At 40.0% G+C, this 16,190-nt stretch overlaps 1 protein-coding gene and 1 long non-coding RNA gene across 7 annotated transcripts in view; one reads left to right on the top strand and one right to left on the bottom strand.

Moving 5' to 3' along the window:
* Nucleotides 1-16,190, top strand: part of LOC111245036 (uncharacterized) — a 70,311-nt gene that overhangs the window by 10,533 nt on the left and 43,588 nt on the right. The window contains exon 2 of one of the 3 annotated variants that reach the window (XM_022792775.2): nucleotides 6,321-6,429. In XM_022792775.2, coding sequence (XP_022648510.1) covers nucleotides 6,323-6,429 — 107 coding nt within the window. In that variant the 5' untranslated portion in view covers nucleotides 6,321-6,322. Of the gene's footprint in view, nucleotides 1-6,301; nucleotides 6,430-11,091; nucleotides 12,006-16,190 lie in introns of those variants that run through there. The other 2 variants (XM_086979772.1, XM_086979773.1) reach the window with 2 other exon arrangements.
* On the bottom strand, nucleotides 16-16,071 carry LOC147757787 (uncharacterized). 4 transcript variants are annotated; one of them, XR_015320771.1, is made up of 5 exons: nucleotides 13,389-16,071; nucleotides 8,178-8,740; nucleotides 2,275-7,663; nucleotides 2,052-2,139; nucleotides 16-895 (listed from the first exon to the last, which is right to left on the bottom strand). It is a non-coding gene; the product is annotated as an uncharacterized LOC147757787 (long non-coding RNA). The 4 variants fall into 4 exon arrangements; XR_015320770.1 differs by having other exon boundaries at nucleotides 2,052-7,663; XR_015320772.1 differs by having other exon boundaries at nucleotides 16-891; nucleotides 2,052-7,663.

Below are 16,190 nucleotides of genomic sequence, written 5' to 3'. Positions count from 1 at the left end.
ATCACCCCACACTTTCGGTTTCTAGTATCCGGCGCTGGAGCTAGACCCAGGCAACGTTAGCCTCAACCTGAACTTCTTTCAGTTATTTTGCTTCCGCAGCGGCAACGATGACTAACCGTGGAAGGCCTTTAATAGCATTTCTCTGGCTGTCCTGCAAAGGATTTCTACCGCTGCTCTTATAATCAGCAGAGCTACAAGAAAAGAAAGAAGTATCTTTCGGGCTGTTGATAAATTAAAAGCATCTTCGAAAGGAGTTAGTCTCCTTCCGTCTTCAATGAGTTCTTCCCTCATAGGTTTGCTAGTACCTTCCGACAGGTTGCGCAAAAAGGACAAATATGTGAAAAGAAACGATACAAGGCTGTCTGGCGACTAAGAAAGATTTTAAGCAGGAGTATATCGTTAGAGGATTCGTAACTCTTTCCGGCAACCACAAAGCGTTCAGCCTTTTGACGTAATTGATTAACGGATTCGCTTTCCTTCAATGGATCGAAGCAAATTTGACGCAACAACATATATAATGTTTGCCGTACCTTGTATTGTAAAAGATATGGGGGTCAATTTCAAAACATCGTGGGATACTCAATCTCACACTTTGATTACAAGTACGTGGCACTCCCATATGTTAAGGTCAAGGAAATTGAAATTGGGCAGACCGACCAAGTGAAATATATACTTAAGTCTACGCAAGTTAACTAGGTGCAAGCGCGACTCATATTGCAGAAATCTCTTAAACGAACGTTAACAAAACAATTTAATAGCAGGAGCTGTTCAGGTCATGCCGACGTAATGCTACGAATAAGTGGGAATGAGGCTGGTGCTTTTGCGTTGGATCACTTGTCGACCACTGATAATCTGGTTGTTGATTTAAAGGACGGCAACTGGCGCGCTGACCTACCTGAAACAGGACAGAGTGCGTTAAATCTCTGGCCTAGTGGTTAACAGAAGATGAAATTAGAGGAATACTGATCTACCACATTGAGATGAAAAGTCGTAGCTGTATGATGGTAAAAAAACTACGAAATTTCATACGAAAAGTGGGAACCTTATACCGAAAGACATGGCGGAACGCTTTTAAGGTAGTTATATTGCTCTAGAGAGGAACTAGTTTTACGTGCTCAGTAGGTATTAAAATAGTCTAACTTATGACTGAAACCCGGACAAAACACTTTTACGTAGCACATAGACTGGCTATAAAAGTGTTTTTTGGAAAAGTTTTTATTTTTTAATAAAAAAAGGGCTAAGTTTTCTGGGAAAGAGCTGTCTTTTCCACGAAGACTATTCTCTTCATCTGACATACCCGTCAAGAGATGTCCTTGCAAAATATGATGAAACACTCGTATTCTATACTGTTCAAATAAAAATATGTTATTTTAAAGTTAAAGCCAACCACATTACGCATCCTGTTTTACTGGTATAAAAGCCTTTTTCACGGGACAAGTTAGGTCTTCATAGAAAACCTTTTACCGAGGTTTCCATATAAACAAAACGCAAGGCCAAAATCAGACGTTTAAGTAACATCTCCTTCCAACGGTTAGAGTCTCTCGCTAAGCGATCGTTACTGCTTACGTGGGCACACCAAGAAAAAAACTCAGAACATCTTTTTCCCGCGGAGTGTTAATGATCGTGTGCCGATTGTGTCTCACTTGTTTGCCTAATGACGTAGAACTCATTTGTTTGCCATGTTTAAACAATGCTGTCAGTCTACTCGTTTTCTCCGACTTTGATCCGATATATTCAGAATTTTAATTCGTGTTTTTAGCCGGTGAGACGAACCAAACGGGTTTACCATTTATGAAGTAGATTTAGCCGAAGGAAATGCTCAGCAAAAATCTGGAAGTCGACTTCTTTATGCATCATCTGGCCAACAAGCGTAAGACAGGAGGGAATAATTTCCACGAGGAAAGAGTTGGTCCACTATCTATCTATATAGCGGCTCTAAAAAGTTCGAACACAAAGTCTACAATCTACGAGTGCTATCTAGTTTGTTGTTGTTATTGTTCTTGTTGACACCATATATATATATATTTGTGTGTGTATATCCTCATACGTACGTATGTATAATACTTGGATACACAGACGCGGGTACAGGTCGCCCGTGTCGTGTACTTTTCGCCGGCCATTGCGTTCGCCGCGACATGGCTAAATAAGAGGAGAAAAACGGACGATATATAATCGATCTAGGGATTATTATATTTTTTATATTATTATTATGTGCATGCCCATAATAGTGACCGCCGCTGACGATGGTGCGGCGACTTCTATCGCCGATATTACCATCATGACGATGGCAGTGACGATGGTGATGATGATGATGATGATGATCGGTTCGTGTAGTTCGTCTGTTTGTTAGAAGACGAAAAAGCAGAGAAAAGAAAAAAGAAGTAGAATGCATTGACCCCCGGTGAAAACGCTAAGGCTTTAAATGCAACACTATTACAACTACTAGCGACACGGCGGCAGCGGCGGCGGCGGCGGCGGCGGCGGCGACGACGACGACGACGACGACGACGACGACGACGACGACTGTTGCTACTTCCACTACGGCCACTAGCGCATTACAAGCGAATGGCGCAAGAAAAGTGGATTTAACAACATCAGCACGACGCTTGACGATGTTTTCTGATAAAAACAAAAAACAACGCCAACAAAAATAATAGCCACGACGAATATTGGGTTGCTGAAACAACAGCGGGTGTCATAGTTTACTCTTGGCGAATAAATATAATTCCTGACTCTTTCCGAACAAATAACAGTATACGCGTGTTTGGTTATTTTGGAGAGACGTCAGTCAACCTTCCCTTTTTATGAGGGTGCTGCAGACTAAGACGCAATGCAAGTTTGAAACCTAATAGTAGGCTCATTAGTGCGAATTAATAAAGTTTCAACCTCAAATGCCTCTTTAATAGAAAGGTTTGTCTTTTAATATTCGCGTTTATTTTCCCCATGCATTCCCAAATCACGCATTATTTATAATATGTAGGAGAAGGAATTTCCTTTTGTCTCGTATTGCCTTTCTTGATACGGTTTTTCTCGCTAATTTTTGCTTTTTACGTGACGCGTTTAAGCGTGTCCTACAGGAGAACAACGTGACAAATGTCGCCGTCGGATACACCTAGCCAGGTCCTTAGTGGACTCGTTGATCTTTATATCTATATACTATGCGCTTCTAAAACACAATCTAATCAATCATAGGTCAACCGTCTCAGCCTCAAGGCGCGCTATTAAATTGTCACACAACAAGCTTAGTTGACGCTCACCACCGTTTCGCCCTAAGACGATATAATCGCAGGCACAATTCCTTGCAATGTATTTTTGGTATTACTGTAAATTATCTCAGAGATAACATCATAAACAACCAAAAGTGCACATTAAAAAATTGACAGAGGTCAATATTAGAAGCGTTCGAAAAGTACTCAAATTTGATTTTTTCTATAAACTATAGTGATTTTTTTATCGGTAGCAAAATGTTTTCGCATATGATCACTTATATCCAATAGAGTTAATTTAATCTTTTAATTGTATAGCTATTCAATTAAACCTAATAGAGTTTCAGCCTAAAATGAATGCTTAACTAATTTGAAGAAACTAACTTATTATTACTGGTTTTACGTATATTCCGATATTTCAGAATTTTAAGGGGGTGGCTTTCGAAAGATAGGGCAAATGCTGCCACGGTAATAAGACCAACATGCGAACTCTACTTATTTGGTGTAAAGACGATAAACTATCAGGCTGTTTATTGACCTTAATCATTAGTTTTATAGAAAAATTACTGGAGAGCATCTTTTGGAAACTCTTCCTTGATAAGCTAGATAACTGGCTTGAGCAGGCCACACTCGTGCACCTAATATTTCCTTGGCTACTTTCTTCTGTATAAACTCTTTTTGCTTGTTCTGCAGCTTTTCAACGAGAGTTTCTTCGTAATAAATTTGCAATTCATAGTATAGCTTGTTCCAATTTTGTACCAGGAGTACTGTATAATGATGTTTATCCCTTTCAAATTGAAGTGCGCGCCAAATTAATATGACAACCTAATAAGCTTAGAAAATTACCAAGCGTCACGTGCAGACTGGCACACAATCTTATAGCGCTGAAACTGGGGAGCCGCTGGCTTATACCTATCATACGCCAAATAAACCGCTTGCGTCAGTAAAGAACCAATGAAAGCACATGGCACATGTACGGTTACAACTTTAGAGAACGGCATACATTTTGATGACGCATATTCTAGCTGGATCGATACCCTCTTATCTATCTAGGCCGCTTCGTCGCTTCCCCGAGTAGAAAGATTTGAATTCGGATTGAATAAACCGCTTTCAGCTGTATTATTAACCGAAATACTGGCCACGGTAAATATAGGGCGATTCTCAGGACAACATTGCCAGGCCTACGAATATTGGGATTAAAGGTTTTCTCTCACAGTCCTGCCTGCTCGTATTTGCGAGTCCTTGCCTGTTTTAGGTAAAGCATGCACGCTGTCGTGGTGCATCAAATAGAACAGGACGGACGGACGGACGCACTTTTTTAGGCCATGTCCGGAAAAGCATCTGGTATAGTATGAACGAACTGTGTTACTGCATGTCACGTTCTGTGTCCAGCCGAAGTAACATCTGAAGGTCAGAAGACAAGGAAAAACCTGTTGCCTGATAAATGCGCTAGTCACACTTACTTCAATATTTAGTTATTATGGGGCCTAAACGAAATTTCATAAAGGAAGCATCGTTATTTTTTTTAAGGTTACCTTTAAGGGATCATAATAACTCATACAATGCACTCTGTAGAATATACGAAAACATGATTTTAACAGAACTGGACAACTTAGTAAGTTCTTTTTTATTAAAAAAGCTAGTGGATTTTTTTTCAAAAATATTTTATCGCTAATCTAAAATTGTTGTAGTTGAATGAAATCATGTGATATTTAACTGCAGATAGATTCCGGTAACAATATTAAACCAGTGGACAGTTTAATTGAGCCCCGTTTACATCCTGCATCAAGGTAGTCGTATCATTTTTATCAGGCCTCTAGCAGGCCGTAGAAGAAAACAACTTTGTCAATTAGCCTCGACCTGTCAAGGCTTCGAGGCATAGGAATTAAGCGGATTAAACATCTCGAATCATTTTGACCCATTAAAACATTCTCAATAATTCTCATTGTCGCTGGCAAAGCGTCTGAGAGAGCACCTATAACCTAATCATATGCCTTTATTCTAGATCCTAAAATAAGGATGTCTGGAGGAAAGTAAGTCATTTACTGAGATATGACAGATGATGCTTTTTTTTCTAATTTTATACAAAACATTCAGACGTCTATGTATATATATATATATATATATATATATATATATATATGATATGACACACATAAAGCACACTGAGTCGGACCTTTATTTCGTCATATTGAAATGCATGGACCTTGTATTAAAAATGTCGGTCGTAAATTAGCTGCATGATAATTGCTCCGTTTAAGCAATCTCAGTTTATTCTAATTGCTTCGTACAATGTACTCTTTACTTCCGTATCGGGTAGCCACACGGACATGCTAGTAACTGACAAGAGTACAACCCAGCGGGCCATTTCATCCGGTGGTAAAAAAAACTATATTTCATCAGACTATTCATATAATTAAACAATCTCGACGGAAAGAGACGCATATATAGTATAAGAGTGCTCAGCAATTTCCTTTTAAAAGGGACGCGTATAAACTGAGCTACTAAGAGATCATGACGATCTTAAAAAAAAACCTGAGGCACCTTGAATAATGAATAAGCTTTTGCACGAGGCCACACATACAAATATTGCAATATCTTAATCCTAATATCCTATATGAGATTTTACATACACAACCTAAAAAGAAATGTACAGCCTCTTCGAAAAAAAAAAGCTGGATATGGTATACTTGTCTGCTATATCCTTGCCAGCTTCTCCAGCTAAGTAACTCATATTGAACTACGAGTTCGTCTTTCGTTTTTGTCTTTAAAAAAATACAGGCTCTGAAGAACTAAAAAGGTAAGCGGTTTATCACATTCATCATGTGGAAAACCGTTCCCAAGAAGCTTAAAGGTATTTATATCCGTACCAATCGTATTGTTAATAGCAGAATACGGAGTAGCATTTCTAAAAAACGGAGATGAGAGACCCAGATGACAACCGAAGTGATCTTGTATAACGAGGAGACACACGCTGGACACGTTCTAAAATTTCTTATTCAATAACCAGTCGAGATATGTGCGCATCTAACTTTAGGTGATCATTTCAGTAAGAATAACAACAGTAGAACAAAATTTTTAAATAAGTTCTTTTTATGTTCTCCGATCTTTCAGGCATGCACGGTTTCGCATCTAGGCCTGGCACCGCGTGCCACTTTACTGAAGCCGAGAAAATTCGGTTAGTTGAAGAAGTCGAAAGAAGAAAGGCCATCGTTCGAGCAAGGTCAGTGTTATGAAAACTTCAATGTTGTACCTAGGATGGGGGTCAGCCACTTGAAGGCAGTTAGAACCTGCTGGTTAAGAAAAGCGTTTGCTGACACCATTATCAAGCTTCAAAGTAAACATGTTCCATTCATTTCGAAGATTAGTCGAGTGGTTCCATAACCAGTCAAATGCTATTTAAAACTCGATTCATTATACCATTCCAGGGACTACAGCAATCATTTTGCCACTGATTGATTGATTGATTGATTGATTTTACATCGAACGCAGAGTTTGCCCCGAGAAGCCTGTGGTGGTCAACTTGAGACGCGGCTAACTGAACTGTATAGTAGTGATGGCCTGTTCAATCATAGATGGGGCATACATCAAAGTGACATTAAACAGACTGTAAAGAAACAGTCAGCCGAATGGATCAGCTATTACAGATACATGCCTACGGGCACAATGAGAACAGGAAAAATACAGTTGCTGTAAAAGCAACCTTTGTGATGGCCTCGCTGCACATGATCGGCCAATAAGGCTACGAAGGTCTCCATGATGAGATAGCACCATTTCGAAATGGCGTCGTAGTAAACGACACATGGCTTACAATCGTCATAAAGTCATGTACTTCTCTAGTGTTCAAGTTTATACAAAAATTCCAGGTCTTACTAAAAATACCCTGAGCACACTTTTAACGAAACGGACAAAACCGTGTTACAGCCAGTGCACACATGGCTACCCAAAGATTCAGACGTGCAATCGTTGAGCAGCCGTCTGCCTCTGGATCCTGTAATTTTATATTGGTTAAAAGGTTTTTGGGATATCAGGGAGCTACTAAAAGCCCATTATAATGTTAAAATGAGAAGCTTCTGTATAAACATTTGCCTTGTGGTGCAGCTTGGTCTAGCAGCGCACTCTAGTGGAGAAATAGATACACTTAAACCACGCGGCATTTGTATGCGAAGCAAAGGCGGTAAAATGTTTTAGCCTTAACTAAGTAATGCAAATATAGCAAAGCCTTTTTCACAGGAAATAGCGTTCGTGAATTCAGTGTATAGGATGAACTATTTCATGGCACGTAACGAGCCGAATGTGCACACGTTAACCAAGATTTGAATAAGCATGACTGAGCTCATTTGGCTTTTGACTCTTATAGAGGAAACGCGTATCGACGATATAGATAAAAGCTTTCCAGAACAAGGTAAAATGTACTTAGCTCGAATGAATGAGTTACAGTCCGCCAAACGTCGTACCTGAATCATAAAATCAACACAACGAACTTTGATGTCATATTTTATGGGTTTTTCGGCTTCCTAGATGGCTACTGACTGGCCACAAATTTGACTTAAGATAATGCCACAAAAAAAACATGTAAAACTCAGCGACTTTACAGGTAACTGTGCCGCTACACATATTCAGGAATGCCACAGTGGGTTTATCGCACTTTCCACAGAGAGAACTCTATTAAAAATAAGCTTGCACACAATTCTGGGTACCCAATTGTACTCGTATTCTCCTGTTATCTTTAAGGACGTTCTGTATATAACTCGTTTACAAGAAATAGTGCTATACGTCATAGACAAAATAAGCTTTAGATGACCCATTGTAGTGGATCCGCAAAGATGATCCTGCTTTCCCTGTGTCCTTGAATATTCTACTTATAATTATACGATGGGGATAACAATTAAAATGAAACAGCCTCTTAATTATGTACACTTGTTATTGTACGAAACAATCATATAGCATTAATGGAAGAGTCTACTGTACCTCTCGCAGATCTCTGTTCTTCCATCTGTTTGTGGCCCTCCTATTTGTCTGCCTGGTGTCTATGCCATTATACTGTGCGTGGGTCGTGCTCTCACTTATGCCACGGGCTACTCAGATTGCTTCTTCAATGGCATATGGTAGACGTTTGTACCTGCCTACGCTGCTGTCAGCGTCGATGACAACGACGCTAGCGGGCGAAGGACACACACTATCAGCATCCCCTCATCCTGGTTGCTCGTTAGTGAACTCCGTAAAGGCAACTGCCGGAGCTGAGTCGAAATGGCGACACCACCTATCTTTACTTGCCTCGTTCCCTTGCCCTCGGGGGGTGCTCATCGCTTGCCGTTAGTCCGCGCTACTTACTAGCTAGCTTGGTGCTAGTGAAGATGGCTTTCTTCATGTCATTGCCCCACGAAAAGACCTTACGGTCTGGCAAATGGTACTTGGCGGTCCCTTGCCGTCATGCAGAGTATTTCTTTGTGGAGACTGAGCCTTCTTGTCAGGCCGTGGACAATTTCTGAGTGTTCCGCTATAACTTTATATAGCTTTAGTTGGCCTTGAGACTAAGGCAGAACGCAAGAGGCAGAACAAAGACAAAGTCTCGAGGTTAGATCTTAAACATAGACGGCAACTGTAGAGAAGTGCGTTGCTTTTAAGCATGCCAAACCTTTTAACATCGCCTCTAACTACTAACAGCAGTACTCATTAACGACGCACGAGGACAGAATTATTATGGTGCTCTGCTGCACTATTCTGACGAATCAAAAAGTTCATGTACGTTCATACACAGCACAGGTAGAATGAGGCACAGGGAAGATGACATCTACTAAAATTTTATGTATAGATAAACGATGAAATTATACAATTCTGGCAAAACGTGATTTTAGCTGGGAAATATATGGCTCGTTTAATTTTGTGTCTACATTTACTAGACGGACATACGCATGGCATAGAGCCTCAGAACAAAGAGCGCGAGCGGAGTATTATAGAATACCTTAAGATAAGCTTGAAGCTTTGTCAAGCTTGATGAAGAAAGAGAAGCTTGTTAATTTGAGTTGAGTTACGATTCAGATCTTGATGTCAACGGTGACAATACAAATAGCCTTTTTTTAATAGCCAAAAAGTTTTTTTAAGATAAACTCCTCGAGAGATTTCGGATTTTATGTGGATCTAATAGGCTAGAATGCTGATCTTAAATTGTGCGTTATATGCTATTTGCAGAGCCTTAAAATCCATTTCGAGAACCGAGTGTTCAAGGTCAGGATTAATGTGCACATAAATATTTGGAAGCCTGCGCGACTGTTTACTAAAATATATGTATTACTTAATAGTCTAAAGGCCATTTATGAACTCGACAGTGATAAATTGCTTCGAATGATTTTTATTGATAATTTATAAGAATTGAACCGACAAATGCGCTCTCCTTAGACCTGGTTATTATAACCCATTATAGCCCCGCGTATAATCCTTTAATCTTCTGTCAAACATTGTACAGTTTCAACACGTTCAGAATAAATAACGGACGTGTTACAGTATAATGAACAAAAAGTGATTAGTTACATCCTTGGATCTACAGGAACCCGATATACATTTACCGTATCTGTTCTACTCACTGCAATGTAGATGCTCCGCCGTTCGAGTGCAACCGAGACTAATTGGAAAACGTTAAAAGAATAGGTTTGTAGCAGCACATGTCAATGGGACAAGAGTTACAGAGATAACACTTACGGAAAAATTAATGCGACCAAAGATAATTATCTTTAACTTTGTGTATCTATAAACACAGCTACTCGAAACTATTATTAGAGATAACTTATCCCATATGTTGTGTGAACTATTTTGACGACGACGTCGGCGCAGGATAAAGTGAACGCATATATATATATATATATATACTTCGTGTATAGGAAGAAAAGTGGGGCTATTTATTGAAAAGTCTGGTTGCTTCCTGTTGTTGCTTAGCCATTTGACAGTTTCTAAATTAGCTTAGTACGCTCAGTCGTTCACCATACGCCGCAGTATGAAACACCTTCACTATAAACAGTATGGTGTTTTTTCTGCTTATAAACACGTTACGAACTTGCACGAAATATAATAACGGTGCCAGGGGAAACTCCTGAACGTGGTTCGTTTACTGAATGTGTAGTAGTTGAAAAGGTGATCCGCTCAATACCTATCCAAATCGTTGAACATATTCAAAATGATACTTTGGAAATGGGCGTGCAATAATGCGACTGTCATGCATGCTTTACGTGCTAACGTTGTACGACTAAAGACGTACTTCTTAAATGTCTACAAATAATATATAGTGTTTGGCACTTAAATTGGGGCGGCTTTAATGGGTCGTTTGTTGTAACGAACGGGCGTTTTGCCAAGGAACTGAACACCCCATCCGTCCTCCAATGATGATCCTCCGCAGTGGAGAATGATACGTCGTTTTTACAGTTTGTGCAGGAATAGGCTATTATCTAACCTCTTTGCGCTAAATAGGTTTCCGCTAGAGTCAACAACATCGCTTTTCTGTTTTTTTTTTTTTCAAAATTGACTGCCTCGGTTATTGCCGGTGTTTATGTGAATTTTGAAAAACCAGAGGAAGGTACTCATGGGTAAACCCATAAATCCTTAACAGGTTTTAGGTATAAGTAGCACAAAAATTCATCAAAATGACCCAATGAAGTTTCGCAATTTATTTGCTGACAGTTCGAAATTAAGTTCGACTGAAATTTTTTATACATAGCGCATTCACGCAATACTTAAACGAGTTTGTACCTATTGATATCGCTTAACATCAAGGTACTATTAAATAGTTATTTGCAAATTCAAGAAGAACAAATTGAAGATAAGTACCGAATAGTTTAGGTTTCAAAGTGAAGCTTCACTTGCTATGAATAGTACTAGGTGGATGGACATTGAACCGGCAATAGCGTTTGAGTGTATTGAAACATGTTTTTACTAACATGCAAGATCAAAAACAAAGCATTAGAAAAAGCTTCAACGTAAGCACCGTACTTTGGGTCTGTATATAGGAACATATATTTTGCCTCTGTTCGGGTTGTTTTGCCTCACGAGGATTGTATTACAGAATGAATTAACGATATATAGTTTGCGCCATTCTGTGACAGTGAGTTGTGAACAAATCATCTACATAGATAAATGATACCATATGTAATTATCAGTTTTCCAGAAAAGGGCCGAATAGAACATGGTCTAGGGTCTACTACGTCTTACAGTGGTCAAGCGTCATCTTAGTAGTTCCTTATTTTCAAGTGAAGCTGAAAGTGCTACAAAAACGTATGATGGTAATAGTTGCGTTGATTGCCCTAGGCGCTCTTCAGTTCGGAAGCGGCACTAACTGTCAACTTTATCTTTAAGACATCGTAACATCGTCACAGGTTGTTTCGAGGCCACTCCGTAATCTGTCCTAAATGGTCTTGACACTTTCACTGGAAAAATTATACTTCGTTAAGAGCCTATTTGTCCAATAGATCAACTTGTATTTGCCAGATCTAAAAGATCAGTTCGACGATCTTGTCTAGGTAGAGATTCGTCCGAGGTTGACGACGTGTGTCTTGGAGGTAGATGAGTCCTGGCAGTCACGGAAAAAAGATCATAATCCAGTGTCCTTAAGTCGCAGTGTATTACCAGCGTAGTGCGGGTATTGCTGGCTTTGTAGACGCAGTTATTTCATAACAAAAAGGCTGTAATTATTATAACGATATTATTTACATAGACACAATAAGAACATTGAAGATCTTTATTCCACACAATGGATTACATATGGTGTATATATGCGTGATGTTCACAATAATAGTTATCAAAGCCATTCAGGTTAGTATTCTCTGGTTATCTAGCTAGCAGGAAATAGGCACCATGCCTTTAAGAATTTTCGAATAAATGTAGTTCTATTTCAATTTTGACGTCAAGTGTTAGATTGGACTTTTCGTAAGCCAGATCGTTATGTGAGTACTAGGCTGGTTAAGTACTGCATAGCTCACCAGCTGATTGGCCATAGCTATGCTTTCACGAACGACGCAGGTTTAAAGTTACGTTGAGACTGAGGTAACGAGGGAACAATCAATCAGTTAGAGCGACAGTTTAGTTTCATGGCTGATTAGCGAGCTAGGAAGCAACAGACTTGAATTTTCTCATAAGAACTCAACTTGTTTGAGATGAAACAAGGGATCCACTTCGAGCTTTTTTTGGTAGCAGCTCTCTATTCGCAGAAAAGAATGCAAAAAATGGGCCAACAGATCCCGAGCGTCGTTGAAGAAGATGTATCTATTGATTCTTCCGGCTGTGTATGCCGAGAAATGAATTAGGGGTGTTGGGTTGTTACCGTCACAATGCGACTACTTGTCCCCTTTGTGTTTCTGCGGCGTCCTATTGATGGCAGTGATAATGGTGTAGAAGTGGGTGGTCGGTATGACCGACATATTGTCATCGTAATCGATGTACTTCAGTTTTGCACCTCACCATTCCACACCATTTAAAAACATTCGACACGCCGCTCTTCTCTTTCTCGTTATTTCATTCATTCATTCATTCATTGAACAGTAGTTGTGTTCGGCAGTTGTCGTCTAAAGCTGCCTGCTGCTAGGGCACGAGACGGAAACGGTCTAAAGTTTCGATTTTGCACAACGCAAATGCAGCTAGAACTCAGCCCCATAAATAAAACTCTGTAAATTATCTTACTTAAGCTGAACGACCTTCTTATTATGGCCATTTGCTTATCCATTTTATGGAAAAGGCGTTCTGTTACTCTTTTACAGCACTTTAACTGTTATTGGTAGGACGATGAACGGAGGACTCCAGTGGATTGATTTGCAATTCGGGTATGCAGACAAAAGCGCTCTACAGGTGAAGAAGGATTTGTAGATAGGTGTAGGAAACAAAACTGTGTCTGCATCGGCTTTATAGATGAAATACCGATATTTGCTCAAAAGCGTCAGGACGTCGTGCAGCAACGTGCCGCTTACGTTGTTTCCGCCATCTAAAGAGATTCATCTATACAGACAATTTACACTGCTAGCAGCACGAGTAACGATCAGTGAAGTCAACAACGAAACGACCCAAACGAGTAACGAAAAAAAAAAAAAACTTTTTTCGCAGCTTGTATAGCCTTCCTCACACGGTCACTTCTCCAGAGTTTTCTTTTGACGTGTGACTTTTCTACGTCAAACCGCTTGACGTGGCGTTCGTGTCGATACTTACGGGTGTTCGGTGCTCTTCAAACAAAAATCGCGGTCGTCCTTTCATGGCAGCTATTGGTGGCGTTATCAATGTGGCTCACGGTGGCGTTGTCATCGTCGTGAACGGTAAGAACTGTCGCAGATGGTCTGCGTTATCGTCAACATTGAGCAAACGAGAAAGCTAGCGAAAGGCGATGGCACACAAGATTGGTGACCGATACAACAACAACAACAACAACAACAACAATAACAGCAACAATAACAACTGACATAAAAGTCGTATCGTGAACAGTCAGGCAAACAAATTGATCTGTCAGCCGTTTCTCCTGCAGTTCTGGGCTCGTTCGAGAGCTAACTAAAGCAAAGGCAGCAGTAGCTGTCTGCACTCCTCTACAGAGCAATAACATATTGTATAAAGTGGACAGATGAATAGATCGACAAAATTAGAAGGAACCGTTCCAGTTTTTTCCACGTTGTGACATTTACGCAACGTTGGCCGTGAGCCAGCCGAAACCATACAGTATACTAGCACTCTTTGCTTTTGTAGTCTCGGTAAACACAATGCAACGCTGACGTCGTTCCGAAGGTGAACGTCAAAACATTCATTCAGCACAAGTTGTACCCGCAATAGTAACGCGCACCTCTCGCGGTCAAAGCCAACACGGCGTCCACGCATGGCCTAACCAACTAATTCTCTCGTCACCGAGAGGAGCCGGTCAATGTCATGTTCAAATCAAGAATCCGACGCTTAAGGACAATCTCGCCTCGAACAGTGAGTACGATGCGTGTGCGGAAGGAAGGAAGGCCGGTCGGCGAGCTAGCGGCAACGATGCCGGCAGGACACTACAGGTGCTGCTAGTGGCGCGTATGATTGTGTTGACGGCGATGATGATGATTGGTTAACAGCCTAAGCCCGTCTCAGGTCATCACGACAACGACAATGATTCGATTCTCGGAATAACGACAAGACGAAAAACTTAGAAAAAAAAGCGCCTGTAACAGTGGAAAAACAACAACAGATTACCAACAAGTATACCGGTTTTATGGATGCCTGCAGCAAGTCCGACCGTGTACATTCTCTTATTGCGTCTGACCTTTGTTGTTTGCTTTCCTCCTAATCGTATACCCTGTACAGTATATATGTCGCACGGTGAATTTCAGTACCAACAGCCGCGTGGGACACGGCACGCTGTTTGCTATGGCCAGCTTTGCCTTCAGAGAAATGAAGCAATTTCTGGCACCAATTGAAAATTACGTCCCGTCAAACAACAATAGCAAATATACATTAATAGGACGACGTAATATCGTTTTTGGATTCTCTCGAAAACTATGTGTATAACTTCGGCCATCTATTATTGGTAAACATCAATTTCCTCGTATTAGTAACGATACTATATCTTGCACCTGCCCTATTAATTTAAATATTCTGCATAAATGACCTTGTATCCAAGGTTTTGTTAATCGTTCCGTTTGTACTTTCATAACGTATTTTACCATGTTTTTTCAATATATAAATATGATATAGAGGAACTTTGAAAGTAAGTTAGGCGACTCGATTGTTTAGGCCGTTTAGCCGAGAGATGACTGCTCGACAACTCGTCCTACTCAACCAAAACGGTCTATTAGAAACCAGACAAAAGAACTGGGTGACATCAAAACGTATTGTTATGGCAAGCAATAGAAGCATTTCTATTGGATATTATGCTAGCTATTACTTCACGATGATTATTACAGTTGTTTCACAGTAGAAAAAAACAAACCGTTCCTTAACTTCAACAAACTCCTTAGAAAACTCATATAGATATGAAACATGACGATCAATAATAACGGTATTTATCAAAGGAGGTCAAGTCTCTGTATTTGTTTCGAAACGAGCTATTCGAATGGCTCCCAATACGACGGGTTGACTAGTCTGAGAAATACCCCTACGAGTTCGTGTTCTGGTTCATTGCTGTCGTACAGCGTTTCGTTAGTAAATGGCCGGTTAGCAAAATAACGAAACAACAAACAAACAAACAAACAAACGCTTTTGTAACTTGCCGCGAATTTATCTAAGTTGGTTCATCGTATCAATAAGCATCATCAGTCAAATTGAAAACGTTACATTAATATTTACAATGTCCGCTCGACATTTCACATAGTTGTAACTTGTATACTACTAGATACTTCTAGATACCCGAAGAGTATTCGACTTGAAAAAACCCCATCTCGCCTTATCTATCTCCATATCGCCTATCTGGAATATACGATATGGATATACGAGTAAAATAAGGGAACGTACATACGATGGCAGGGTGCATGTAAACTCTCTAATAGGGTAATCTTATTCAGATAGACATATGTTTTAATGCTGCAAAAAAAAAAAAAAAAAAAACATTCAGAGCCACAGAGTAGCTAATTCGTTGTTTGATTTAGTCGTGAAACGATGTCGTCTGCTTGAACATTTACACGAATTGACTTCTTTCTCATCCTGAAAAAGATTTCAATGAAGCAAGCGTATTACTATGCCTAAAAAGACAGATTAAGAATCATCTGTTTTTTTATGCTGGTGGACTATTAAAAAATGTCATTGAATTGCACGATTATATGAGGGAAGCATAGGTGTTTGTTAAACTCAATGTACCAGTAAAGGAATCGGAGCAGCTACCCATTAGCGCGAAAATATATGTATTAGCTTTAAGCTTGTACTATCAGAATTAACTAACGATGAGATGCCGCCGGCCAGTGCGGTTTATTCCTAGCTGCCATTGCCATCTGCATATTTTGTGGAAGACTTAAGCCCTACGGAACCTTTAGGGTTAGAGGCAGCCGTGATCAATTCGAC

The sequence above is a fragment of the Varroa destructor genome, unplaced genomic scaffold, assembly GCF_002443255.2.
Source record: "Varroa destructor unplaced genomic scaffold, Vdes_3.0 BEIS01000002.1, whole genome shotgun sequence".
In the NCBI taxonomy this organism is placed as follows: Eukaryota; Metazoa; Arthropoda; class Arachnida; order Mesostigmata; family Varroidae; genus Varroa; species Varroa destructor.
Note: the sequence above shows the minus strand (reverse complement) of the source record. Positions and strands in the feature narration are given on the sequence as shown.